This window comes from Crinia signifera, chromosome 11, assembly GCF_055691185.1.
Source record: "Crinia signifera chromosome 11, ASM5569118v1, whole genome shotgun sequence".
Classification (NCBI taxonomy): domain Eukaryota; kingdom Metazoa; phylum Chordata; class Amphibia; order Anura; family Myobatrachidae; genus Crinia; species Crinia signifera.
Window position 1 is genome coordinate 33,090,616 of NC_139227.1, and position 25,785 is coordinate 33,116,400.

The 25,785-nt window shown below is 46.7% G+C and overlaps 2 protein-coding genes across 2 annotated transcripts in view; one reads left to right on the forward strand and one right to left on the reverse strand.

The window, feature by feature from the left end:
- The window catches only part of ATP2C2 (ATPase secretory pathway Ca2+ transporting 2), a 57,804-nt gene extending 55,183 nt beyond the window's left edge, over positions 1–2,621 (forward strand). Inside the window, exon 28 of the mRNA XM_083163734.1 lies at positions 2,192–2,621. Within this exon, the coding sequence (XP_083019860.1) occupies positions 2,192–2,310 (119 nt within the window). The 3' untranslated portion in view covers positions 2,311–2,621. The remainder of the gene's footprint in view (positions 1–2,191) is intronic.
- Positions 2,622–4,315: 1,694 nt separating this feature from the next.
- Positions 4,316–25,785, reverse strand: part of MEAK7 (MTOR associated protein MEAK7) — a 30,418-nt gene continuing 8,948 nt past the window's right edge. The window contains exons 5-8 of the mRNA XM_083164043.1: positions 24,664–25,104; positions 23,715–23,833; positions 5,334–5,513; positions 4,316–4,920 (exon numbers count right to left, since the gene is read on the reverse strand). Coding sequence (XP_083020169.1) covers positions 4,807–4,920; positions 5,334–5,513; positions 23,715–23,833; positions 24,664–25,104 — 854 coding nt within the window. The 3' untranslated portion in view covers positions 4,316–4,806. The remainder of the gene's footprint in view (positions 4,921–5,333; positions 5,514–23,714; positions 23,834–24,663; positions 25,105–25,785) is intronic.

The following is a 25,785-nucleotide window of genomic DNA, read 5'->3' on the forward strand; positions in this document are numbered from 1 at the left end:
TAACGTTTCTAAAAGAGTCTGCCAAGCTAATACCCCTTTCACACCGCATGTCTTCTTAAAATGGTATTTCAATGCAGGTTTTGTTCCTTCACAACTCTGAACCCGTTTTAACCCATAGAAAACAGTGGATGAAAAAAAAACGTGTCTGAAACGGGTAGGACTCTGCTTTATTACCCTTTAGAAATACCAGTTCAATAGAACCGGTAAATTCACTCTGCACCTTTCAGACTGCACAAATTACAGTTTTAAAACGGCAAAATAACGGGTAAAAAGTGCGGTCTGAAACTGCATTAGGTGGGTAGTGTGATCAGTGCTCTAAAACTAAAGGGTACTGACATTCATCACCAGCTTGTCCAGACATACAGTGAAAATAACTTTGTCACCGACGCAGGTTTGGGATATGAGGTACAGCCTAATGCCTGTGAGGGGAAGCAGTGGCCCTGGTGAGGGGAAGCAGTGGCCCTGGTGGGAAATGAGAAGAAAATAGATATTATATACATGAGTTCTCGTTGCCTTACTTATGGGACCACCCTCCTATACACACCATCAGTGACTAAGGGGCGCATTTATCATTGGAATGCGATGCCGGGGCGGTGACATCGCATTGCGGTACCCTGCAATACCGCCGGGATGTATCATCTGGCAGGCGCAGGGACAGGGCTCCGAAAGGAGCCCTTCCCTGCGATGCTGGGAGGTCAGCGCATGCGCGGTTATGCGCTGACCCCCACCGACCCCTCTTATCTGCTCGGGCAGTGCGAAGTGTAGCCATAGGCTACAATGGGCTATCGCCATCCCAGATTGGCGATAGCCCAGGGCTGCCTGATGTTGATACATCGGGCAGCTTCGCATCCCCCATAGAAACCTATGGGGGATGCGGCCGGCGGCACTGCAGGGAGGATCGCAGCAGGGATCGGAGATCCCTGCTGCGGTCCCCCTTTGATACATTTAGGTGAAACTTAATATTTGCGGTTAACCCCCGAAAACGGGTGTTTTGGGGGATTTATCCGCAAATATTAGTTGATAAATGGGCCCCTATATGTAGTAAAAATAAGCACATCCTAATTCTCGCCCATATATTTTCACTAAACAAAGCTGCAGCATTACAGCAGAGGTCAGCGTATTGGTATAATCCCCATAATGACGGGTCAGTGAGTAATGGATGTATACTGGCTCATGTACTGTGTACTCAGGGTTACGCCTACAGCAGACCAAACCGTTCAAGCATTGTGTACTCAGGGTGACACCTGCAGCAAATTACACCCTTTGTGACCAGCAAGGAATGTGCCAGGTGCTGCTGACATTGGATTCTGTAGCAGAAGATAATGGCCCTTATTCTGGTTGGTGCGGTCAGAGCCGCACACGGGGCTCCGACCGCACAAACCAAGGGCCGCCCACCGGACGGATCGCCACGGCCGTCCGTACACGGACGGCTGGCGATCCGCACAAAAATGGTGGAGGCTACGCCTCCACCATGGTGGGAGCTGCCCCCTGCCTTCGATGGTCGACGACCATCGAAGGCAGGCCCGCACGCCGCGGCAGCTCCCGCAAGCTCAGACCACACGGACAATCGTCCGTGTGGGAGCTTGTAAGGGGGCTGAAAGCTGACATCCGGCGACGTCAGCTTTCCGCCCCCATGTCATGGTAATGAGGGCGTCATGCCCTCATTACCATGCATACGCCCCGCGTTTTCATGGGAACGCCCATGAAACGCGGGGCGTACACATAGGGAAATGAGGGGCTGAAGCCCCTCACGCCCCTATACGCCCCCTTTGCGTCGGCGAAATTTTTTACACGGTGAATTTCCCTGCACATGCGCAGAGTGACCTCTGCGCATGTGCAGAGAGAAAACATCGGCGGTACGGCCGCATGCGGGCCGTACCGCATCAATCTGAATAAGGGCCAAAGTCAGTGGGCTGCTACAGCCACACAATCCAACAGTGATTTATAGGTCTATGTATTAACATTGGAGAGAGATAAAGTACCAACCAGCTCCTGTAATGTTTTCACATGCAGCCTGTAACATACTACCTGCCATATCTCCATCCACTTCTCTTCAAGGTTTAGTACATAGACCCCTTAATCTCCCAAATGCAACAACAAATATTATTTATAGGTATATAAATACAGATTATATTAAGTCTCCTCAACTCCATTATTATAACTGATCTCTCTCTCTCTCTCTCTCTGGCAGATCTCCTCTTCCTAACTGGTCTGGCGTCCTCAGTGTTTGTAGTGTCGGAACTAATAAAGTTTTGTGAACAGTGTTGTTGCCGAAAGAAGACTGTGAAAGTTCTAGAGGAGGATATTTAAGCGGGAGCTGTTACTGGTGTACTGTCGTCATCCCGTCCTCACAGACTCTGTAACCTCCAACCCCATGATGTGATCCTCCCACGTCACCTGCCAATGCGCCATATTACATATTTATATAATGTTCTCACCACTACGTTTTATGGAAGAAAACTTTGTAACAACATGTACAAGGCATGATTACCAGAAAGACTCACAACAATATATTGCGCGTTTCTGATCAACCAACAAATAGCATTCCCTGCATCATCGTCTTTTTGTACTTTATAATTCATTTGAGAATAAAGATTAATCATTTTATTTTTTAAATAATACATGTCATGCTTCACTGTACACAAGCGGATTAACGTATGCAGTATTTGCAGCCCTGCCCCCTGCTGGCTGACTCTGGCAGTGCATCTGTGCTCCTTACGCTGCACCTACACAGTACAGGTATATAATGTACTGGGGCCTTCCAGGTGGAGGAGTCATTTCTATTTACTAAGGATCTCGCCAAGACACTTCATGGTCATCAGTTCCAAGTGAATTTCCAGGATACAATGGGTAAATCCACAAGACGCCAGCCTTGGTTCTCTAAACGGGATATGAGGCAGTGGGTAAATCTACATTTACTTGGATCTCTAAATGGGATATGAGGCAATGGGTAAATCAGACACAACAAGTTCTCAGCAATAAATACATTTTATTTAGTTAGGGTAAAAGGCATTGGAGCAAACACAGATTATAAAATCTGTGACACAGCTTCTCCCTTACACACGGCACTTGGTGGAAGCCACGCTCCTGAGATAAGTATGTGTATACAACACACTCACCAGACAATATATATATATATATATTTTCCTATTCCTGGGTGGGATGCTCTAAACCAGAAATGATGTAAAAACCCCATTATCTGGGTTTTTACTGCATTTCTGTATTCTCTAAACCCCCTACGCAGTGTCAGCGCTGCGGAGGGATTCGCCAGCAAAAGCTGACGATTCCCTTCAGAAGCCTATGGGCTTCTTACCGCAGTGCTGTGTAACAGTCACTATCCCTCCCAGCATGCTCTGCCCATGCGCAGACGGATTCCCGGGTCTTAGACCCAGAAGTCCAGCGCCGAGGCCACATCGAAAGGGACAGCTCTTATCGCAAGAGCTGTCCCTTGCGTTAATAATCGCATATGTTAGAGCATATGCGATTATCAACAATGCGGTACCCGGGGCGGAGTTAGAGGGCTGCGGATAGTAGGACATCCCGCCCACTGATCTGTTTAAAACTTTCTGAATATGGAGAGAGGGAGCTGTGAAGAGGTATGAGAGGATAGGGCCTTAAACTATCCATCACCAGTGCCCAACAAGTAGCCAGAAGCATAGGACTTAATGGAAGGAGCAACTTATTCCCCTCACCCCAGTACATATTGCTATATGGCTGGGCTACTAAATTTAATCTGCAGAGGTTACAACATTACTTGCAATAAATTCATCCCCACTACTGGTACCTCTTATTTATACATAACACAATTAATAGAATCAAATAAAAAAGGCAATAGCACCATTGTGTGAGAGCACAGATGTTAGAATAGTTCCCTAGAGCACCAGTCACTTACAGTGGGGGCGGCCATGTTTCTGTAGCCTGGCTGCTAGCACACAGACCTCAGTGATGTCATTAGCTCTTGATAGGCTACACATTCACGGATTTAGTGTGAATAATATATATTTATCCCCGACACTCTGTTGCCTCGATCTCGGTGCCTTCTTAAGGTGAACTGGTGCCCACTGTATATGCTCCTTGTAGTCGGCGGCACTCAGGGGCTCAATAGACTTTTTAGCTTAGTGAATATTTTAATCTAATTCAGATGATGAATGATTGTGATATCATGTCTATTGTACATACTTGCTAGGTGGTACCATTAGAGCGCACTCTGGACTATATATATATATATATATATATATATATATATATATATATATATATATATATATATATATATATATATATATATATATATATATATATATATATAGTGACATTCCAGACCACCATGCGACAACTCCATCCCGATCCAAAACCATGCACTTAAAAATTGGCATTAAGAAAATATTTATCTGATTCACATTATAAATATATAAAATTTGAGCCTAGGAGTCCTACATAGAGCAGAGAGCTCCCCCTAGTGGTGGTAACAAGGATAGTGGCTCTAGCACCCAGTAAAGGACACACAATAAAATCTTTAAAAATTGAAAAATAAAACAAAAAAATGAAATAATAAGCTATATACAGGGAGAGAAGACAGACTGCCGCCTTCAATCAGTGCATTTCATCTGTATAAAGCTGCAACCGCTCAGTCCCAAATATATACACCTTGAACGTGAAACCATTCCAGCACTGGGACAGAACGACCAGTAGAACCAGTGAGGTATGTGTATAGTGCGTCGCGACACCTGTTTCTGCGTTTACGGTCACCTCATTGTAAAGAGTCCGTTCGTTGTACAGAATCCTATCTGTCCCAGTATCTGGGCTCTAGTCGTCTTCCTCTTTCTCCCTCAGACCATCGCTCTGGCGGGTCCGGCCTGTCATTTCCAGCAGAGCCCGGGCCTCAGGGTCCACGTCAAGGATGCTTTTTTTGGTTTTGGCCTAAATGCAACAAATAATAGCTGTGACACAAGATCTACTGTCAGCGGTTACACTGCAACACGAATACAAAGCCTAGTACACCAGATTCAGCAGTCTCAGAGATTCCTGATATGTACAAAAATGCCCCAGCTGCCATTAGCACATTACTGCAGGACAGGACATCGATATCTAACTTTAGCAATTTGGATTTAAGTTATGCAGGGAAAATACACTGTTCAGGGATACCCTGTTATACAGTAACATACCCCTCTCTCATCTTCCATTACAGAAGTGGTTCCTAAACTAGGTGCTGTGGCACCCTGGGATTCCTAAGGGCACTTGCAGGGATGCCTCTGGGAATAAACGGCCCATGCAAATGGCGCTTGGGGAAAACAGATCATTCCAGGCAATAAATGTGGATCTCTAATACTTACCAGCACATGTTCAGGCAGTTCCCCGAGAGCCCATGCCTCCATGCCGTCTATATGGAACTCCTCTTTTGCAGACAGCTGGGGACTGTTATATGTGGTGCACCTTGGTTTGGCTTTGCTGTGACCTGTTCCGAAGTTACTGTCGATCCAAATTCCAAAATAGTCATGTTGCCCTCCCATTCCCTGCAAAGCAAAGCCAAGTTATTGGTATTATAAAGTGTTCCACCTGGTGACCGCAATGGCTGCATGTGACACCAGGGTATACAGCAACCGGGGGACACCGACAGTTCACACACCAGGTTATACAGCCGCCGGGCCCCACTGTGACCGTACACCCAGTCAGAGTATACAGCAGCTGGGCCCCTGTGACAGCTGGGGGACACTTTGGCAGGTATTCAATGCGGCCGGCGAGGGGGTTAAACAGCGAGGATTGCAGAAAACCAGCGATCCTCGCTGTTTAACCCCCTCACCAGCCGCTCGCCCTATTCAATGTTCTGGGGGAATCCTTGCCAAACAGCGAGACCCGCGGCTAATGCAGGAAACTCGCTGTATTTAGCCGCGAGTCTCGCTGCTTCTGGAGCCGCATACGCCGATTCCCCCTCGCTCAAAAAACTGAGCGAGGGGGAATTGGCGTATGAGGGGGGTGCATTAAATACTACAGGGTGAATGGTGACAGCGAGCAGGAAGCCCTGCTCGCTGTAGTCGCTCGCCCACGGCATTGAATACCTGCCTTTGACTGTACACACAACAAGGTATACAGCAATTCCTGAATGGAGCAGATATGACGCTATATAGCAGCTGCAGAAGACATACAACCACAACGGACAGCCATAGATCTTTCACAGATCACAAATCATTGATAGATTTAACGCCATTAGCATAACAAATCCTAGTTTGAGCTTCTTAACCCCTTACCGCCGCAGCCTGTTTTTGCCTTCCTGACAGCCCTTTTTTTTCAAATCTGACATGTATCACTTAAGTGGGGATAACTTTTTTTTGCTTTTACTTATCCCAGTGATTTTGAGATTGTTTTCTCATGACACATTGTACTTCAAGTTAGAGGTAAATTTTGGTCGATACAGTCTGTGTTTTTTTGTGAAAAATACCAAAATGTCGTAAAAAAATTGAAAATTTAGCAATTTTCAAAATGTTAAATTTTCTGCTTGTGAGACAAATAATCATACCACTCAAAATAGTTAATAACTAACATAGACCATATGTCTACTTTATGTTTCCATCATTATTTCAACATCCTTTTAATTTTTTTGGACACTAGGAGGCTTAAAATATGAATAGCAAATTCTCAAATTTTCAAGAAAATTTCAAACACTGATTTTTTTAGGGACCAGTTCAGTTCTGATGTGACTTTGAGGGACTTGTATGTGAGACACCCCCATAAATGATGCCATTTCAAAAACTGCACCCCTCACAGTATTCAAAACAGCGATTTGGAAGTTTGTTAACCCTTTAGGTGTTTCACAGGAATTAAAACAAAGTGTAGGTGAAATTTCAAAATTTCATTTTTTTTGCAGATTTGCAATTTTAATACATTTTTCTAAGGAACACAGTAGATTTTACTAGAGAAATGTGACTAAAAATTGATTCCCCCAATTCTTTTGTTTTCATAAATATCCTATATGTGGCCCTAGTGTGCACGTTGACCAAACCACAGGCTTCATAATAGAAGGAGCACCTACTTGATTTTGGAGCCTCCTTTTTATGAGATTATTTTTTAGGCACCATGTAGGTTTCTAGGCACCATAAGATGCTAAAAGTTAGGAACCCCCCCACAAGTGACCCCATTTTGCAAACTACACCCCTCAGGGAATTCATCTAGGGGTATAGTGTACATTTCAAACCCCCAGGGGTTTCACCAATTGTGGTACAACTGGGCTGTGAAAATGAAAAATTACATTTTGGTACTTGTTTCCTAGCACGGCCACACCGATTAAGATCGGGGTGGTCGTGCTGAAAAAAATCGGGTCGATCGCATCGCATGCGATTTGGTCGCATGCGATGCGATCGACGCGACCGACCGATTTTTGACCCGATTTTTTTCATTCAATCCAATGTAAATTGGGTCCCTGGGACCCAATTTTACATTGTATTCAATGAAAAAAATTCCCAACCCCCCCAAATTGAAGCGCGTAAACAGCAGCCCACGATAGACGCATACCCGAAGCGTGGCGAGCGCAGCGAGCCCGCGAGGGGCGGCGGTACGCGTCCTCCGACCTTTTCATGCCCTACTATCCACTAGGGCGTGGAGTGAGAATAGAATAGTGTGGCGAGCGCAGCGAGCCCGAAGCGTGGCGAGCGCAGCGAGCCCCGCGAGGGGACGTGGATACCTTCACAGGTAAACGCGTCCCTTCGCGGGCTTCACAGGTGTCCGCGTCGCCACGGACACCTGTGAAGCCCGCAAGGGGACGCGTATAACTGTGAAGGTATCCGCGTCCCCTCGCGGGGCTCGCTGCGCTCGCCACGCTTCGGGCTCGGTGGCTCGCTGCGCTCGCCACACTATTCTATTCTCACTCCACGCCCTAGTGGATAGTAGGGCATGAAAAGGTCGGAGGACGCGTACCGCTGCGCTCGCCACGCTTCGGGTTGGCGTCTATCGTGGGGCGACGACGGGGACATCTATAATGTGAAATGGGTCATATGGACCCATTTCACATTTTTTTACATTTTTACACCATTTCAATGTTAACATTTTTTTTAACATTGAATCCTATGCAAAAATCAGGGGGCATCGCGTCGGGACCAATGTTAATGGTCCCGACCGACGCGATGCCCCCGATATTTTACCTTCCCGACAAGATTTCAATGTTAAAATATTTTTTAACATTGAAGTCTATGGAAATATCGGGGGCATCGCGTCGGTCGCGTCGGGACCAATGTTAATGGTCCCGACCGACGCGATGCCCCCGATATTTTATCCTAGCCGGCAAAATGGACCTGATTTCAAAAGAAATCGGGTCCATCGTGGGTAATCGTGTCCCTTAAGTAAGGGACACGATTACTCACGATTGTGGCCGTGCTAGGAAACAAGTACCTACATTTTTTACACAAAAATGCAGTTCTGGCTCAAAATTTTTCATTTTCACAAGGAATGAAGGAGACAAAGCACCCCAAAATCTGTGCCCCAATTTCTCCCGAGTACGGCAATGCCTCATATGTGACCAAAAAATACCATTTGGGTGCATGGCAGGACTCAGAAGGGAAGGAGTGATTTTTGGATTTTGCAGCACAGATTCTGGTGGAATGAATGGTGGGTGCTATGTCGCATTAGCAAGACCCCCGAAGCACGGTGAAATGATGAACCTAATAATCCATAGATGTGTGGTATATTTTAAAGCACTCCTTCATACATAGGCCGGGTTTGTCGGGGCAAGTTTCACAGTGGAAAATAGTTTGCTTTCGTATTCCCTTTTTATAGCAAACTTTGCACCTTTTTTGTGTCCTGCCCTTTTTTCCAGTGGAGGGGATTTCGTTTGGAAAATGCTGCCCTGATACAATACGGGGGCCAGTACTAGAAGTACTGGGGCCAGTACTAGAAGTACTGGGGCCCTCTGCCTGCTGGTTCCCAAATATTAGGCCCTTTATGACTTCCTCTTGAAATTGCATAAATGTCCCCGTCTGGCTGGTAGAACGGAATAGTACGTAAGCGTTATACAGTGCCATCTGGATGATTTACACGGCCAGCTTCTTGTACCATATTTTTGTTTTCCGCAGGGCACTGTATGGCTTCAGTACTTGATCTGAAAGATCCACTCCGCCCATGTACTTATTGTAATCTAGGATACAAATAGGTTTTGAGGTGTGGGTACTGGTACCTCGTACAGGGACGGAGTTGGTACTGTCTCCGTGAATTGTTGTCAGTATAAGGACATCCCTCTTGTCCTTATATTTGACCAACAACATATTTTCGGTGCATATTCCCCTGCTTTCACCCTTTCTCAGTAATTGGGCAACGTGCGTTTTTGGGAGGCCTCTTTGGTTCTTGCGCACAGTACCGCAAGCTGCTGTACCTCTTGAACCAAGGGCCTTAAACAGGGGGATGCTGGTGTAAAAGTTATCCACATAGAGGTGATAACCTTTATCCAGGAAGGGGTGCACTAAATCCCAGACAATCTTTCCACTAACACCTACGAGGGAGGGGGGGCATTCTGGCGGTTCAAGTCTTGTGTCCTTCCCTTCATATACCCTAAACCTTTGGGTGTACCCTGAGGTACTTTCGCACAGCTTATACATTTTTATGCCATACCTTGCCCTCTTATTGGGAAGGTACTGGCGGAATTTAACCCTTCCTTTAAAATGTATAAGTGACTCGTCCACACAAATGAATTTTTGGGGGATGTACATCTCAGCAAATTTGGCGCTGAAATGATCAATGACCGGCCTGACTTTGAATAGCCGGTCAAAGGTGGGATCATCTCTGGGTGGGCACTGTGCATTATCGTTGTAATGCAAAAATTTAAGGATCGTCTCAAAACGAGACCGGGTCATGGCCATACGATGAAGTGGGGTGCTGTACAGAACATCTGTACTCCAATATTGCCTAATTTCTGGCTTTTTAACTATGCCCATATGTAACACCAGACCCCAAAACGTCATCATCTCTACTGCATCTACAGGGGTCCACCTAGCAAATGATGACGTGGGGTTTTGGGCAATAAACTGCTGGGCATATAAATTACTTTGGTCCACCATTAAATTTATAAAATCATCAGAGAAAAAGACTTTGAAAAAGTCAATTTCTTTGAGGCCTGTACTATCAAATTGGATTCCTGGGTTGGCCAAAAACTCAGGAACCTGGGGCTCAAAATTGTCTGGTGGTGGGGTCCATACGAGATCAATCATTGGGGGGGGGGGGTCTCAGCTGCTCTACGGGGGCGTCTTTGAGGGGGTCCCTCATCACTAGAGGAGGAAGAGGAGCTTAAGACAAATGCCAATTCATCGCTTACTTCACTGGCTGTGTCAGTGTCAGAGGCAAGAAGGGCATATGCCTCCTCCGCTGAAAACAGTCTTTGCGATGATTGGGACATTTTTATTATTTTTAAGTGTAGTGTTTCAACACGTGTATAGTGTAGGGGGGGGTACAGACTTTATTTCAACACGGGGGGTATGTAGTGTGTATGTAGTGCTTTAACACGTGTAAGTTTAAAAGAAAAAAAAAAAGCTCCTGCGCCAAAAATTGAGCACAGATGTTGGTCAGCAACGTCCGTCACTGATCAGCGCTCAGCGGGCACAGGACACCCACAAAAGCACCGTGGGTGTAAAAACAATAAAATAAAAAAAAAAAACCACAGCACTCTCCAAAAAAAAAACAATTAAAAAAAACTGCAGAAAAAAAATTATATCAACCCTGTGCCAAAAATGCTGTTCAGTGATGTACGTCACTGATCAGCGCTCAGCGGCCACAGGACACCCACAAAAGCACCGTGGGTGTAAAAACAATAAAAAAAAAAAAAAACACAACACTCTCCAAAAAAAAACAATTAAAAAAAACTGCTGATGACTCAAAGGTGTCACACCAGGGGGCTTAGTCGACGAGACTGAGACCTCTGGTGGGGACCTGGACCGGGGAGGTTGGAGAGGACCCTTGCGCATGGAGTACGCGACAGTGCACCCAGAGCCAATAAGCAGTCAGAGGTAAAATACAACCGGAGTTTATTTGCAGATGGTTGTAATATAAACAGGCAGTAAAGTATGCAGGAGAAATAACAGAGTTCATGCAGATTGCAATACTTTACAGATGGGATGTGATGTGGGATCGATGGTGGAACATCGGATGTGAAGACTGTGGGTCCGGAATGACGGACGGAAGACTTGAGCTTGACTGTGGGTCCGGAATGACGGACGGAAGCTTGGCTTGGAGATCCGGAATATCGGACTATCGATGATGATGTGGGAACATCGGATCCGGGTATCGGATATGGAAGCAGACTGTGGGTCCGGAATGACGGACGGGAGATGACTGTGGGTCCGGAATGACGGACGGAAGTAGGAGATCCGGAATATCGGACTAGCGATGAAACATCGATGGTGGATGATGCTGGAGCATCGGAAGGACCAGAGTCCCGGAGCTAGGCTTGGTCGCTGGGCTGAGAGGCAGGATCACAGGCGGTGGAATAACCTGGACTTCACAGGAGATGGAACAATCTGGAACACACTGCAGCAAGGAAGACAACACCAGCAGAGAATAGACTTGTACAGAGACAAGGACAGCTGACCATACACTGGAGACAACTGAAGCACTAGCAATGGTTCTGAGAGCTCCCAGCATACTTATCCCCACTGGGTGGCCAGGATTGGCCGAGGAAGTATGACAGGGAGATCAGAACCAACAGGATTGGACAGCACAGACATGTGACTGGGAAGAACATGGCAGCCCCCATGTCTGCTATGGCGGGAAAGTGTGTTTGTGCACACCATGCTGGATACTGGGAGCAATGGCGGCGGACAGGTGGATTGCCGTGCACTGGGGACTGTCACTGGGAGACAGGAGGCCGGCAGAGATGACGTCTGGACCGCAAGCTGAACCTGGGGAGGCACTTAGCCGATAAGAAAGTCTGTCTGACAGCTCGGATCGTGACAGCACCCCCCCCTTTAAGGGTGGCCCCAGGACACCTTTTAGGCTTGCGGGGAAACTTGGAGTGGAACGCCCGGATGAGTCTGGGAGCATGGACATCGATGGCATTGGTCCATGATCGCTCTTCGGGGCCGTAGCCCTTCCAATCAATCAGATATTGCAGACGACCATATCGGATGCGAGAGTCCAAGATTTTACTGACCTCATATTCTGTTCCACGCTGGGTGCAAACCTTAGGAGCCTTGGGGAGCTTGGAATGAAAGCGATTCAGAACCAGCGGCTTGAGCAGCGAAATGTGGAATATAGCTGGCACTTTCAAATAGGGCAGCAACTTGAGCTTGTAAGCTACTGGATTGACGACTCGCTCAACTGGGAAAGGACCAATATATCGGGGAGCGAACTTCATCGATGGCACTCTCAATCGAAGATTCTTGGTTGACAACCAGACACGATCTCCTGGACGGAGGGCTGGCACAGCTCTGCGTTTCCTGTCGGCAAATTTTTTGTACCTGCTTGAAGCCTTCAGAAGTGAAGAACGAATGAGCTTCCAGGATTTGACGAATTGCCGGATGGTCGTGTCGACCGCTGGAACAGAGGACACAGGTTGCAGAGTGAAGTCAGGAACTCGAGGATGAAACCCATAATTGGCAAGGAATGGAGTGACATTTGATGAAGAATGATATTGGTTATTATGGCAGAACTCTGCCCATGGAAGGAGTTGAGCCCAGTCATCTTGGGAAGAAGAGACATATGTGCGGAGAAATGCTTCAAGGTCCTGAATCACCCTCTCCGTTTGGCCATTGGTTTGAGGGTGGTAGGCTGTGGAAAACTTTAACTTGATTTGAAGCAAGGAGCACAGGCTTCGCCAGAACTTGGCTAAGAATTGGACTCCTCTATCGGAGATGATTTCAAGAGGCAGCCCATGAAGCTTGAATATCTCTTTGATGAAGAGCTGGGACAGCTTGGAAGCTGACGGAAGACCGGTGAGGGGAACGAAGTGAGCCATCTTGGTGAACCGGTCAACAATCACCCAGATGGTGGTGAACTTGTCAGACTCTGGAAGATCAGTTACAAAGTCCATAGAGATATGCGTCCAAGGACGATGTGGCACTGACAGTGGCATCAATTGCCCAGGAGGAGACTGACGACTGGTCTTGTGCTGAGCACATTTAGCACAAGAGGAAACAAAGTCCTGTACATCCTGTTTGAGGGACGGCCACCAGTAGGACCTGGTGATAAACTCGTAAGTTTTCTGAATGCCTGCATGGCCAGCGAATTTTGAAGAATGCGCCCAACAGAGCAACTTCTTTCTTAGAGCTGGCTTTACATATCTTTTCCCTGTAGGGGGCGTGAGATTTGAAACTCTCGTTGCGGAGAAGGCCACTGGATCAATAATGAAATGTTGATGTGTGGACTTGGACTCACTTTCTTGCTCCCATGAGCGGGAAAGGGCATCAGCTTTTCGGTTTTGTGTCCCTGGACAGAACGACAGCTTGAAACGGAACCTGGAAAAGAAAAGTGTCCATCTGGCTTGACGGGGATTTAAACATTGAGCAGACTTGAGATACAGAAGATTCTTGTGGTCTGTGATAATTGTGATCTCATGAACAGCGCCCTCTAGAAGATATCTCCATTCTTCTAATGCCAACTTGATGGCGAGAAGCTCTTGGTCACCGATGGCATAGTTACGCTCTGCAGGCAGGAACTTACGGGAGTAGAACCCACAGGGATGAAGACGACCATCGGGCGCTTTCTGCGAGAGGACTGCCCCAACACCCACGGAGGAGGCATCAACCTCGAGAATAAAGGGCAAGGTGGTATCAGGTTGTCTTAAAACAGGAGCGGAAGTGAACCTCTGTTTCAACAGATGGAAGGCTTCGATGGCTTCTGCCGGCCACTTCGCTGGATTAGACCCCTTTTTCGTTAAGGCAGTGATGGGAGCCACAATAGACGAGAAATTACGAATGAATTTTCTGTAATAATTGGCAAAACCCAGGAAACGTTGAATACCTTTCAGCGAAGAGGGAATTGGCCAATCTTGGATGGCCTGCAGTTTTCCTGGATCCATTTGAAGACCAGAACCGGAGACAATGTACCCTAGGAAGGGTATAGACTTCACCTCGAAGACACACTTCTCCAGTTTACAGTAGAGATGATTAGCTCGCAGCCGGGACAGAACCTCTTTGACCCAATAACGATGTTCTGTGATGTTATTGGCATAGATTAAAATATCATCGAGATATACAACTACATGACGATACAGAATGTCCCGAAAAATCTCATTGACATAGTGCTGGAACACGGCTGGGGCATTGCTGAGCCCGAAGGGCATGACGAGGTACTCATAGTGGCCGTCTCTGGTATTAAACGCCGTCTTCCACTCGTCGCCCTCTCGTATGCGGATGAGATTATATGCACCCCTCAGGTCGAGTTTCGTGAAGATGGTTGCACCGCTGACACGGTCAAACAGCTCGGTGATGAGGGGCAACGGATATCGGTTCTTTACTGTAATGTCATTGAGGCCGCGATAATCAATGCAGGGACGTAGGCCTCCATCCTTCTTCTTGACGAAGAAGAATCCTGCGCCAGCAGGAGAAGTCGAAGGACGGATGAATCCCTTTGCCAGATTTTCCTTGATGTAATTGGTCATGGCTTGAGTCTCTGGAAGAGAGAGAGGATAGGTTCTACCTCTGGGTGGTTCTTTGCCTGGGATAAGTTCGATAGGGCAATCCCATGGTCTGTGAGGAGGTAGGACATCAGCGCCAGACTTGCTGAATACATCTGAGTACTCTTGGTAGGGAAGAGGCGGAAGGTCTGCTGCATCGGCTGAAGAATGACGAGCTGGGAGTACCTTTTGGAGACAGGTACCGGAGCAGGAAGGATCCCAGGAAAGGATTTCCGATGTCTTCCAATCAAGACGAGGATTGTGAAGACGGAGCCAGGGTAAACCCAGAACCAGAGCATGAGTGGCTCGGGGTAAAACCAGGAAGGACAAAAGTTCAGTGTGCAGGACTCCCACTTTTACTGTAAGTGGCAAAGTTCTGCGGGAGACTGTCGCATCAGGAATCCTACTGCCATCCACAGCAGTAAGGAAGACAGTCTTGGAAAGACTTTCAGTGGGCAACCCCCACTTGCGGACCAGTTCTGCAGTAACAAAGTTGCCAGCGGCACCGGAATCAAGAAGTGCGGAGACAGTCTTGAAATGCTGACCAACTTGTAGGGAAACTGGAAGGACACAATCAGTTGCTGATGGAGAGGACTTAATTACTCCTAGCCTACCCTCTCCTTGACGGGCTAGGAGGAGGAGTTTTCCTGACGCTTTGGGCATGCAGAAATTTGATGTGCAGGATCGGCACAATACAGGCAGAGCTGTGCCAACCGACGACGTCGACGTTCTCCGGGAGACAAACGGAAGCGGTTTATCTCCATTTGTTCTTCTTTGGAATGGACTGCGGGAGCAGTGGGTAAAGAAGGTGGAGGAGTTGGTACTTTAACTGGAGCGCTCTTGTGACGTTCTACAGCCCTTTCTCGGAAGCGTAGGTCTACTTTGATACACAATGATATAAGGTCATTTAGACCTGAGGGTAAGTCTCTGGTAGCGAGTTCATCCTTAATACGATCGGATAGGCCATGCCAGAAAGCTGCGTATAAGGACCCATCACACCAGGAGAGTTCAGACGCCAGAATCTGGAACTGGACCAGATATTGCCCGACGGAGCGGGATCCCTGTCTGAGACGGAGGAGTTCAGTGGAGGCAGATGCTGATCGCCCAGGCTCATCGAAGATACGCCGGAATGTTGACACGAAGTCCTTGTAATTGGACAGGATGGCATCAGATCTTTCCCATAAGGGAGACGCCCATTCTAACGCTGCTCCACACAGGAGGGAGATGATGTAGGCGATCTTGACCCTTTCAGTAGGGAAGTTGCTGGGTTGCAGCTCGAAGTGAATCTCACACTGATTGAGAAAACCTCGACAGGTCTTGGGGTTCCCATCATACTTGGTGGGGACAGACAGATGAAGGCAAGGTGCAGCAGCCATTACAGGAGGATGAACTGGACTTGGAAGTTCTCTGACAGGCTCAGGGCCACTGAGAGTGGTCTGTAGCTTATCCAGCCGGGAAGACAGATCTTGCAGACAATGAATCACTTGGCTCTGCGCAGCCTCTTGCTGATCCAAGCGAACAGCCAGTTGCTGTACAGGGCTGGGTGGAGATGCTTGGTTTGCGGCTGGATCCATTTGGCTAGTGCTTACTGTCACACCAGGGGGCTTAGTCGACGAGACTGAGACCTCTGGTGGGGACCTGGACCGGGGAGGTTGGAGAGGACCCTTGCGCATGGAGTGCGCGACAGTGCACCCAGAGCCAATAAGCAGTCAGAGGTAAAATACAACCGGAGTTTATTTGCAGATGGTTGTAATATAAACAGGCAGTAAAGTATGCAGGAGAAATAACAGAGTTCATGCAGATTGCAATACTTTACAGATGGGACGTGATGTGGGATCGATGGTGGAACATCGGATGTGAAGACTGTGGGTCCGGAATGACGGACGGAAGACTTGAGCTTGACTGTGGGTCCGGAATGACGGACGGAAGCTTGGCTTGGAGATCCGGAATATCGGACTATCGATGATGATGTGGGAACATCGGATCCGGGTATCGGATATGGAAGCAGACTGTGGGTCCGGAATGACGGACGGGAGATGACTGTGGGTCCGGAATGACGGACGGAAGCAGGAGATCCGGAATATCGGACTAGCGATGAAACATCGATGGTGGATGATGCTGGAGCATCGGAAGGACCAGAGTCCCGGAGCTAGGCTTGGTCGCTGGGCTGAGAGGCAGGATCACAGGCGGTGGAATAACCTGGACTTCACAGGAGATGGAACAACCTGGAACACACTGCAGCATGGAAGACAACACCAGCAGACAGAGCCGGATTATAGCGGGGGCACAAGGGGTCAGTGCCCCTGGGCCCCCCTTTCTGATGGGGCCCCCCGTTCCCCGCCCGGATTGCTCTTACCAGCAATGAGCAATCCACCGCTGTCTAGAGCTACAGATCAGATCGGTGCTCCGATCTGCTGCGCTCCGGGGCCCGCCTCAGGGCTGGTGTTGATGCACACAGTGCGGTTGCCCGGCAGCGGCGGCTGCCGTAAATGATTGACAGCCGCCGGAGCCCGGTGTCCGCACGTACAAGTACAGGACAGCTGAGCGACGGCTCAGCTGTCCAATGGTTTTAGTAGATGCAGCCTGCGGCTCAGGGATTGGCTGAGCACGCAGGCTGCAATGAAGCAGAGGCTGCAGAGGCGTGTTTCCGGTCCGGCCTCAGACAGAGGAGCCGCCGGGGAAACGCAAGTGAAACAGGCAGGGGCAGCCCAACGCTCACCAGGCACATTATCATATCAAGGTAGTTGCTGTAGTCTGGAGTATATACATATATATCTATATATAGATATATATCGATATCTATCCATCTATATATATATATATATATATATATATATATATATATATATATATATATATATATATCGATATATATCTATAGATATATATAGATAGATAGATAGATAGATAATCTATATATAATCTATCTATATATAGATATATATCTATATATAAACATGTGCCTAATATGTTTATTCATGTAAGGAGAATCTTCCTCCTGTATTATGATAGGTTGAACACATATTTATCACTATTTCGCCGTGTGCCACACTGACAGATATGAGTGTTGAGCGCAGGGTCGGAATCCAGATATAGGCTGCTTCTTGATTGACATGTATGTTAATAATACCCGATGTGGCCTCGCCTACAATGGTGATAGGTGGAAGGCAATTGGCTATCCATCTATGCTGGCACTTTTAACATTACCTATCCCGACCGCTGTGGAGTGCACAGCCATGTTTGTTGAATGTGCGCTCCAGGTACGGCATTGTAATTTTGATATTAGACCTTAGGGCCCCCCTATCTTAAGTACCCCGGGCCCCCCAAAGTCTTAATCCAGCTCTGCCAGCAGAGAATACACTTGTACAGAGACAAGGACAGCTGACCATACACTGGAGACAACTGAAGCACTAGCAATGGTTCTGAGAGCTCCCAGCATACTTATCCCCACTGGGTGGCCAGGATTGGCCGAGGAAGTATGACAGGGAGATCAGAACCAACAGGATTGGACAGCACAGACATGTGACTGGGAAGAACATGGCAGCCCCCATGTCTGCTATGGCGGGAAAGTGTGTTTGTGCACACCATGCTGGATACTGGGAGCAATGGCGGCGGACAGGTGGATTGCCGTGCACTGGGGACTGTCACTGGGAGACAGGAGGCCGGCAGAGATGACGTCTGGACCGCAAGCTGAACCTGCGGAGGCACTTAGCCGGTAAGAAAGTCTGTCGGACAGCTCGGATCGTGACAAAAGGCAACAGAAATTTGATAAAAAAAATAAATAAATTAGATCAACCCTGTGCCAAAAATGCTGTTCAGTGATGTACGTCACTGATCAGTGCTCAGCGGCCACAGGACACCCACAAAAGCAACGTGGGTGTAAAAACAATTTAAAAAAAAAAAAAAACCACAGCACTCTCCAAAAAAAAAACAATTAAAAAAAACTGCTGAAAAAAAATTATATCAACCCTGTGCCAAAAATGCTGTTCAGTGATGTACGTCACTGATCAGCGCTCAGCGGCCACAGGACACCCACAAAAGCACCGTGGGTGTAAAAACAATTTAAAAAAAAAAAAAAAACCACAGCACTCTCCAAAAAAAAAAAAATTAAAAAAAACTGCTGATGACTCAAAGGCAACAGAAATTTGAACAAAAAAAAAAAAAAATTAGATCAACCCTGTGCCAAAAATGCTGATCAGTGATGTACGTCACTGATCAGCGCTCAGCAGCCACAGGACACCCACAAAAGCACCGTGGGTGTAAAAACAAAACCCCACAGCACTCTCCAAAAAAAAAAAAAAACTGCTGATCAGTGATGCAACACTGTGATGCAACACAGTGATGCAACACTGATTAGCAGTGAGGGGCAGCAGGCACACAACTGTGGGTGCAACCTGACAGGGTATATATATAAAAAAAAAAAAAAAAAAAAAAAAAAACCTGCACCCCAAAAAAAGGTGCTGATCATAGGCGAATCTAGGGGGTGGTCCGGGGGTGCACAGGACCACCCATTAGCCCATTTTGTAGCTGAGGGATGGGGCTTTCCAACAAGCCCAGCCCCGTGTCTCTAGCCCCCTGGGAACCAGAGATATACGGCCAGGCAAAGCTGGAACGTTTTCCCTATAGGATAACATGGGACCCGCTAATTCCGACCCCCACCCAGTTCAATGGCTGCCAGTTCCCCCTTCGGCGTCACTGAAGCTCGAGGTTGATCTCAGTCAAAACCAAATCGCTGGGCCTTCAATCTGATACCAGGCTGGATCCATATGGGTTAATTGGTTCCAGGGATATTGAGGTTAAACCATTTTTTTCATTTCTTAAATGTAATTTCATGACTGTTTATGTTCTTAGAGGGCAGATTTCTCTGGAACCAAACAGCCCAGTTTCACTGGACCAAAATCATTCTAAGCCAACTCAAAAGTTCTTCAATATGATATTACTCATGTAAATGGGTCAGTTGGTTCTGAAGATATAGCTGGTTGGTTAAAGGGGGGTAGGGAGAGGGGAGTGGTTGTCTCTCCTCCTCACACCAGAAAATGCAGGGACTAGGCTGGTGTATAAGGGGTCAGCCTGGGAATGTCCCTGCATGACCATATTCCCGGGTAAATCCCTGCATTTTCTGTTGTGAAAGGGGTATTATTTCAAACATCCATGACTTGCAGTGCTCAGAATACAGCCGGGCAGCCCCCTGCTCTCTGTCAATGACTGTCACCCCTGCAGCTTCAGCTCCAATTATTCATGCCGCTTTCACCTCAACCCGCCCCCCCTTTAATCATGTGATGCCGGCGCCCGGCGTGCTCCCCCGATGTCACGCACAACAACAGCGCGCACAATATTTAAAATGTCCACTCGGCTAGAGGGGACACCAGGAGGGGAGTGGGAGTGTGCTCTGCGCTGCGCTCTGCTCTTCTCCCCATAGAAGCAGCTACACCGCTCTCCATCTCTCCCTGCAGCAGCAGCGAAGACTCAAATAAAGATTTACAGTAAGTGGCACTTTTGGGGGCATTGCTTAAGGGACACTACAAGTGGCGGTATGTGGGGGCATCACGCATAATGTGTCGCTTAATGTGTAAGGGGCATTACGGTGTGTAGCATCATGTGTAAGCGGCATTATGTGTGCAGCATCATGTGTAAGGGACATTATGTGTGCAGCATCATGTGTAATGGGTACTATGGTGTGCGGCATCATGTGTAATGGGTACTATGGTGTGCGGCATCATGTGTAATGGGTACTATGGTATGCGGCATCATGTGTAATGGGTACTATGGTGCCATCAAGCAAGAACCCCCTAGCAATGAGCACGTAGGTAAGAAACAATTATGTGGCAAATATGTAATGGGCATTACGGTTTGTTATATAGTACGTAATGGGCATCATGATGTGTGGTGCAATGTGTAATGGGCATTAAGGTGTGTGGCCTTATGTGTAATTGGCATTACAGTGTGTGGCTTTATGTGTAATGGGTATTACGGAGTTTGCTAAAATGTGTAATGGGCATTACTGTGTACGGTCTAAAGTGTAATACCACACCCCTTTTTGTGATGCCACGCCTCCTTCCCATGAGGTCACGCCCCTTTTTGGCGCGCGGCTACGCCGCGCAAAGTGCCCCCAGCTGTTATGTCTAGATCTGGGACCACCCATTACCATAATTCTAGATTCGCCTATGGTGCTGATCACTTAGTTTATAGTGATCAGCACAAAAGGGGGGCAGCAGGGGGGAGCAGATACAAAATTATAGCACAAAATAATAGCACACAATTTAAATCTCTGCCACAATGACGCTGCTGCAGCAGCAGCAGCAGCAGCAACACAAGGAAGTCACAAGGAAGTCACACCAGGAGCTGGCAGCACGAATGCCACCAACGATCAGGTCAGTATAGGGCACAGATGGGCACGGAGACCGCTCTGCACGCTGTTCCTGACCGGAATGGCGGCTGCAGGGCTGTCTCCGTTACCTCATCTGAGGTGAAATGGCTGTGATAGGTCCGTCGGTCCGACGGACCAATCACAGCCTTTTGGGGGCAGGTGGGGTGAGACCAGTGTCACCCTTACACCTGGTGGTGATTGGTGCTGTACTTTACAGCACCAATCACCACCGATCCCTGTGTCACCGGCGAACGTTATTCGCCGGTACACAGAAAACGCTGTAATTGGCTGTTCACATTGAACAGCCAATCACAGCGATCGCCGAACGGGGGGGGGTATCGCTGCCCCCCCTGGGCAATGAGGGAAGATGTCTGCTGTCAGGGACAGCAGACATCGTCCCTCTGTCACCGCGTCTCTAGACGCGGTGGCACTTTAAAGTCATGACGTACATTTACGCCATGTGTTGGGAAGTACATCCCGGCCATGACGTAAATGTACGTCAAATGTCGGGAAGGGGTTAAAAGAGCCAAATAATCCTTTGAGCCCCTCACTGACATCATGTATTTTCTACCTTGATGTGAAACGCTGGGAGGACTTTGTTATTCTCCATATGTGATATAATAATCACCGAGTCATTGCTATGTTCCAGGAGGACTAAAAGCACTTTAAATTTGCAGGACAGAAACCATATTACTAGGGAGTGTAGCTTCTTCTGGGTGTACTCATGTACCTGGTACCATGCATTGGGGAATTGAACACAGTTCCAGAAACATAAAGCTTTCAGAAATGACTAAAAAGCCCCACAGATTGTACATCCTGCCACAGAAGTACCAGACGAGGCAGCCATCTTGGGCACCTGAGTGTAACAGGAAGACATTACAGTCCTATTGTGCGCGTCCCAAAATACAATACACAAAAGGTAGTTGTAAAAAGGCAGCAGATATGTCCAACACATACGCCATTTTACACCTAGGGGAAATATAATAGGATGAGAGAATCAGAAAGTGAGAGATTTGGTAAGAAATCTCCAGTTTTTTTAAAAGCAGCAATCATTTACACTGCAAAATCAAACTGGTTTTGCAGTGTAAATGATTGCCGCATAAAAAAAAAATTTGGAGAATTCTTACCACAAATCTCTCGCTTTCTGAATCTCACATCCTATTACATTTCACCCCTAGTATTTTGTCCGTGTATGGAATTAGGTGGTATCTGTTGCTAATTAACAGACAGACAAAAAAGAGCAGAGCAAATGTAATGCAACATATCTTTTGCTGCCATCTTGTGGTGTTCTTAGTTATTGCAGGAACCAAAATAACTGCTATAACTGTGGTAATAATCCATCTAAAATGGGCCCATACACTCACACTGGTGATCCTCTATCCACCCGACACCACTGGGCAGCAATGATCAGTGATCAGTCAGGGGATCACGGTTATTTAGCACGTTGCCAAGTCCCGATTCCGCGATCCCTACCAGGATCAGGGAATCACGATTTGTACGCATGTTTAATTATCCCCATCCCGGCTTGAAGGTTAGGGGATCTTCCGATTGTCCCAATACACGCCTGGTGTATGGGCCCCTTAAGGCAATGTATCGACAGAAACATGAGGACTTGTTTCATGATGCCAAATTATTCTTACACCCCAACACTGTCTGTAAGCACCCCGGCATGCCCTGCAACAGTTTTGCTAGAGGGACATTCTAAAACAGTGGCAGGGCATGCTGTTATCTGTAGCTCGACAGCCCCTGTAGAACTACATGTTTAATAAACATTATAGGCATAAAATCACTAGAGGAAAGTAATTTAATATGTGAAATTAATCCAAACCGAACAGAGCTCTCGAAAAAGCTAAATATGGGAGCAAAGTCTGATTCTACCGGTATAGCGAGAATACTATTGTTTTGTCCTTCAATATACAAAGGAAGCTTTCAATTCAAGATAATATCGTTTAACAAGCAACAAAAAGCATAGAAATAGCAGCACACAATAAATAGAACACAAAGGGCCAGATTCTCTAAGCTTCAAAAGTGATAAAATGGAGAGTGATAAACAGCCAGCCAATCAGCTCCTACCTGCCATGTCACAGACTGTGTTTGAAAAAATGTCAGGCAGGAGCTGATTGGCTAGCTGTTTATCACTCTCCATTTTATCACTTTTGAAGCTTATAGAATCTGGCCCTAAGTGATTACAGGACAATAGATATTTTCATGCGCACCTTGCATTAAGCGGATACTACAACATAGAGAAGCCCACGTGTGATAAGTATTGGGTTACAATCTACAAGTGCGGATGGTATACTTGCAGATACCCCAACCCATACAGAATGCAGCATCATGGGGGAAATCACCTCATGATACAACATGGATTCTGTCCTACGTCCAGAGTATATTCATGCACCAGGTTTCCGAGATTTTAATTCAGTAGAGGTCAACTAATTATTAATATTTCAAACAGAAAGTCTCCTTGTACATTTACTGGCAAACACAGGTAGTTAATAGTATGGTTGTGTCTAGATGCACTTCTGTTTTTTAACCAGGATGTGACGTAAGGTGAGGGCGGAAGTTGTTAGATGCCCTCACAGCATTTTTTGTTATCTGTAATTTACGTAGGTGTAGGTTCGCTCGCCACAGATTTATGATGGGAAAAAGTAAAAAAACAGAAGTGGTTCTAGCTGCAACCATACCAGTATTTGGGGTGGGTAGCATTCAAACAACGCAGCTCATACAAGATACAGGCACCAAACAGGAAACATTTGTACTCACCAGACCGTTTGGCATGGTCTGCTGCCCGTGATTAAGGTACATATAGTGGTCATTATACCCGGTATACGTGTACACGTCAAGTCGTGGAGAAATGCTGAACAAGAAGCATCTGCTGTCTCCTGGCGAGTACAAATAGAGATAATGAGGAGTCACATACAGAACACCCAGCGAAAAAAAATATTTTCTACATAAAAGTAATGACGCTCACTGGTGAGATCATATGGGGTGTGATTAAGACATGACATCATGAGGGGGCGTGATTAAGACATGACAACATCAGGGGGCGTGTATGTGTGAGATTTAGGTTCTCTTTAGTAGTTTTAAAACCGCTCTTATTTCAATCCTCTTAAAATTGTAAAGGAACCCGGCGCTCATTAAAGAGGGACAGTCTCCTTAAGATAAATAATTAAATTTTTTATATACAGAGGACTACTGCAATTCGTGATATTAGTCCCACGACACAAGTTGTGTCACTGCGCCACCAATTTGGCCTGAAATTTCTCCTAAAAACCTGACACTATTTTCTGTTTGGGTGACATTAAAACAGTAATTTATTTAATTTAAAAAACAATGAGATTGTGGATGATTGTTCAGATAGGCCCAATAATTAAGCCTACATTTGGCAGTGTACTACGGGCATTGTGGTGTGTGGCATAATGTTACAGCGGAATTGCGGTGTGTGGCATAATGTGTCAGGGGCATTAATTTGTTTAGTAGGATTTTTTTTTTTTTTAGATTTTTTTGTAGATCTTCAGAAAGTTTATTTTGTCCCGATTAAGGTTAGAGACCACTGGTTTATACCTACAGGAGAAGAATAATCACATTTCTATAATGTCATTGGAACGTGGCCATGGGATGTGATGCAGGCCCACATTTATGATGTGTGTTCTGTGATTTCAATAGAGAGAACCCAATTCCATAATGCGTGTAAAATTTGTCTATTGCATACCTTGAAATTGAGGTTTGACCTCCCAATTCTGTGATGCGAAGCCGCCAAAGATGAACCCATCGCGGTCCTTCAGGACTAATAAGCTGGGGCCCTGGTCCACCAGGTTGCCACACAGCTGGGAGAAGCTCTCTCCGTGGATGCTGGTGGAAAACAGGAGCCGCCACTTATGCTGCATCTCTGAGGGAAGGAGAGAGTTCAGGAACATGACAGAAGGAAAGTCCAGGAGGCTGACGAAGGGTGCGTGTTTCCCTCTCCGGTACTTCGGGACCAAACTGCTCATGTCTATGTGGTGCTCTGCATTCTGCTTCATGACAGATAACCCCAAAGTCACCACAACTCTAAGGAACATGGAAATCATTGGGACTTTATACAGCCAGTCCTCAACAGACGCCCTTGTGTAGGAGGATGTTATAAGCTCTGGTCCTTCAAGGGCTTGTCCTCCTGCAAAATAAACATATGCGAGGATACAAATGACATTATTTGCAACCTGTGGAACACCAGCACACAGCATTCTACAATCAAATTGTTTTATAGATAATACAATAGCTACAAGGAGATCCGGGTCTGGGATTATAAAGGTAATTACATTTCCACTCCCTCCATAATAAAACAACTAAAATCACATCCTACTTACTTTGATAACAGGTGATTGTTGATGCATAACAAAAAGCTGTTATAACAAAGCATAGCATGTCAGTTTTGCTTGCCATAATGTTATTGTAATGTGTTGAGTATTACAGTATATCACCAGGAGTGGGGTTGTTACCTAAAAGAAGGCAAGTTAAACGTGAATCCTAATCCTCTCTTGCTGCAATCTAACGCTACCTGCATACTAACCCCTCCCACTACCATAATCCCCACCCACATGCTCAGGATGCCCAGTGGAGATCACCACATCGAAAATGGTGGGAAAAAAAGCATGTTATTGTGGAAGACCCTGAGTGAAGGTATTTGTGAATGCTGAGGCCATAGACATCTCGACAGAACAAGTAAAACTGCAGATTAAGAAGCCCTGTGTGATGGGGCTGCGATTGCCGAGGCAAAGGAGCAGTCAAAACAGTGGACATTGAAAGTACGCTGAAAAAGGCAAAGAGAGTTGAATCAGCAAGAAAGGGAATAGCT